Source organism: Apaloderma vittatum, unplaced genomic scaffold (assembly GCF_000703405.1).
Source record: "Apaloderma vittatum isolate BGI_N311 unplaced genomic scaffold, ASM70340v1 scaffold22796, whole genome shotgun sequence".
Taxonomy (NCBI): domain Eukaryota; kingdom Metazoa; phylum Chordata; class Aves; order Trogoniformes; family Trogonidae; genus Apaloderma; species Apaloderma vittatum.
The window spans coordinates 1-1722 of record NW_009720414.1 but is presented as its reverse complement, the minus strand read 5'-3'; the positions used below and the strand labels follow the sequence as shown (position 1 = coordinate 1722).

Sequence of the window (1722 nt, the reverse complement as noted above, 5' to 3'; positions counted from 1 at the left end):
CTTTCTTCAGACCAGAGAGATCAGATCCCTGAGCGAGGGAGGGGCTGTTCATGTGGGCAAGGGGATGAAGAGCCTTGCACCTGCTTTTTAAAAGACAAGCAAATGAAAATCCCCGTTAGTTACTGTAAAGGGTCGCAGTGACCGCGTAGCAGTGACTGCTCTGAGAGAGTCTGTGTCCAGTACAGAAATTTGAAGAGCAATATATTTGCTGTGGACTAAGTGCTGAACTTAAGTATTAAACTATTACTGTTGTGAATATATTAAACTATTCATACAGTTTAATGTATTCATATAGTTTAGTACTAATACAGTTTAATATTAATATAATATATGAATATAAAGTATTGGTATAGTTTATTTTTTCTTATCGATATTTATTAATATAGTTGAAACTATTAATATAGTTTAATATATCAGCGGCCTTGCTGAAGAGCCAGACCTGTCCCTGCACAGGCTCTGTGGTTTGCTAGGCCAGGGATGTCACCAAACTCGTTTCCAACGCAAAAAGCTGCACTTGAAGAAGAGGGAAGGGGTGAGGTGTGAGGAGTATTGGCACCACACCCGACTGAAGTTAATGTAGAAACAATTTGACCCATGTGGGTTTTTTTTTTCACCAAAAATATTTTCTATTGAAGAAAATTGTGATTGAAATATTAACGTAATTTCTTAAAAAGAAAACAGAAATGGGTTTTCTTTTGGTCCAGGAAATTCACTTGTGATTTTTCATAACGCCACATTTTTTCACTGTAAAATTTGGATAGTTTATTAGCCATAGCAAGTGTCCTGAGCTTGCATTTTCCACAAAACAAAGCTGACTTCCCATATCTGTTTTGGTAGAAGAGTTGAAGTGACTTGAAGACATGACAAGAGCTCCTGTCCCTGAACGGAGAACTTCAGTAGAGCTCCTGAGGGGCCAAGAGAGAATTAATTGTTCGTGTGTAGCAGAAGCTGAGTTTGCTCCCGGAGTGCTGCATGCCTTCTGGGCAGCGCTGAGCGTTTGGAGGATTTCGTTTCTCCATTCCAGTTTGCTTTAGCTCACCCCATTACAAAAACCTTTATTGTCTGAAATACGAAGGGCTAGTGCAGTACAACTGATTTGTACAAGAAGAGAGGGCGCGTATAGTCAGCTGGACTGTCACTCCCTCTCCTTAAATCTTAACTGTGTTGAACATCTTGGTTTGTTCTTTCCAGAATGTGGAGTACAACATCTTTGAAGGCACGGAGTGCCACGGCGTTCCCACTGTGGTCATCAGTCAGGGAAGAGTTGTTCTTGAGGGTGGGAGCCTGTGTGTCACCCAGGGCTCCGGGCGCTTCATTCCGAGAAAGACCTTCCCCGATTTTGTTTACAAGAGGATAAAGGCAAGAAACAGGGTAAGGTGATTTGTATTTGCCATGATTCCCATTTTTGTTGCAATCTCTCTCTGTTACCGTCCTGCAGTCGCTGTTACAGCGATAGGCAATAGAAACGAGGGTACGATTAACGTCCTTTCTTTTCTAGGCCTTGGAAATCGGTAATGTTGTCATGTATCTGCTTCGGCACATTACTCAGTAATGCCTGTTTTGGCACTATAGCCACTAATCCTTGCATTATTAATATTGTTTGCCGTGCCCAGCTTGGGCAGGCGTCTGGTCTGTCCAGGGGGGTGCAGTGTGCCCCAAGCCCGGGGCAGAAGGGTGAGCAGAAGGACAAGTGGCTCCCCACAGGCTGGGGCTGGGTCTCCT

The 1722-nt window shown here is 43.3% G+C and overlaps 1 protein-coding gene across 1 annotated transcript in view; it reads left to right on the top strand.

The window, feature by feature from the left end:
• The window catches only part of LOC104275144 (dihydropyrimidinase-related protein 4-like), a gene marked incomplete at both ends in the record, with an annotated part of 11352 nt that extends 9678 nt beyond the window's left edge, over positions 1-1674 (top strand). Inside the window, 2 exons of the mRNA XM_009871015.1 lie at positions 1192-1371; positions 1614-1674. Coding sequence (XP_009869317.1) covers positions 1192-1371; positions 1614-1674 — 241 coding nt within the window. The remainder of the gene's footprint in view (positions 1-1191; positions 1372-1613) is intronic.
• Positions 1675-1722: the final 48 nt, after the last annotated feature.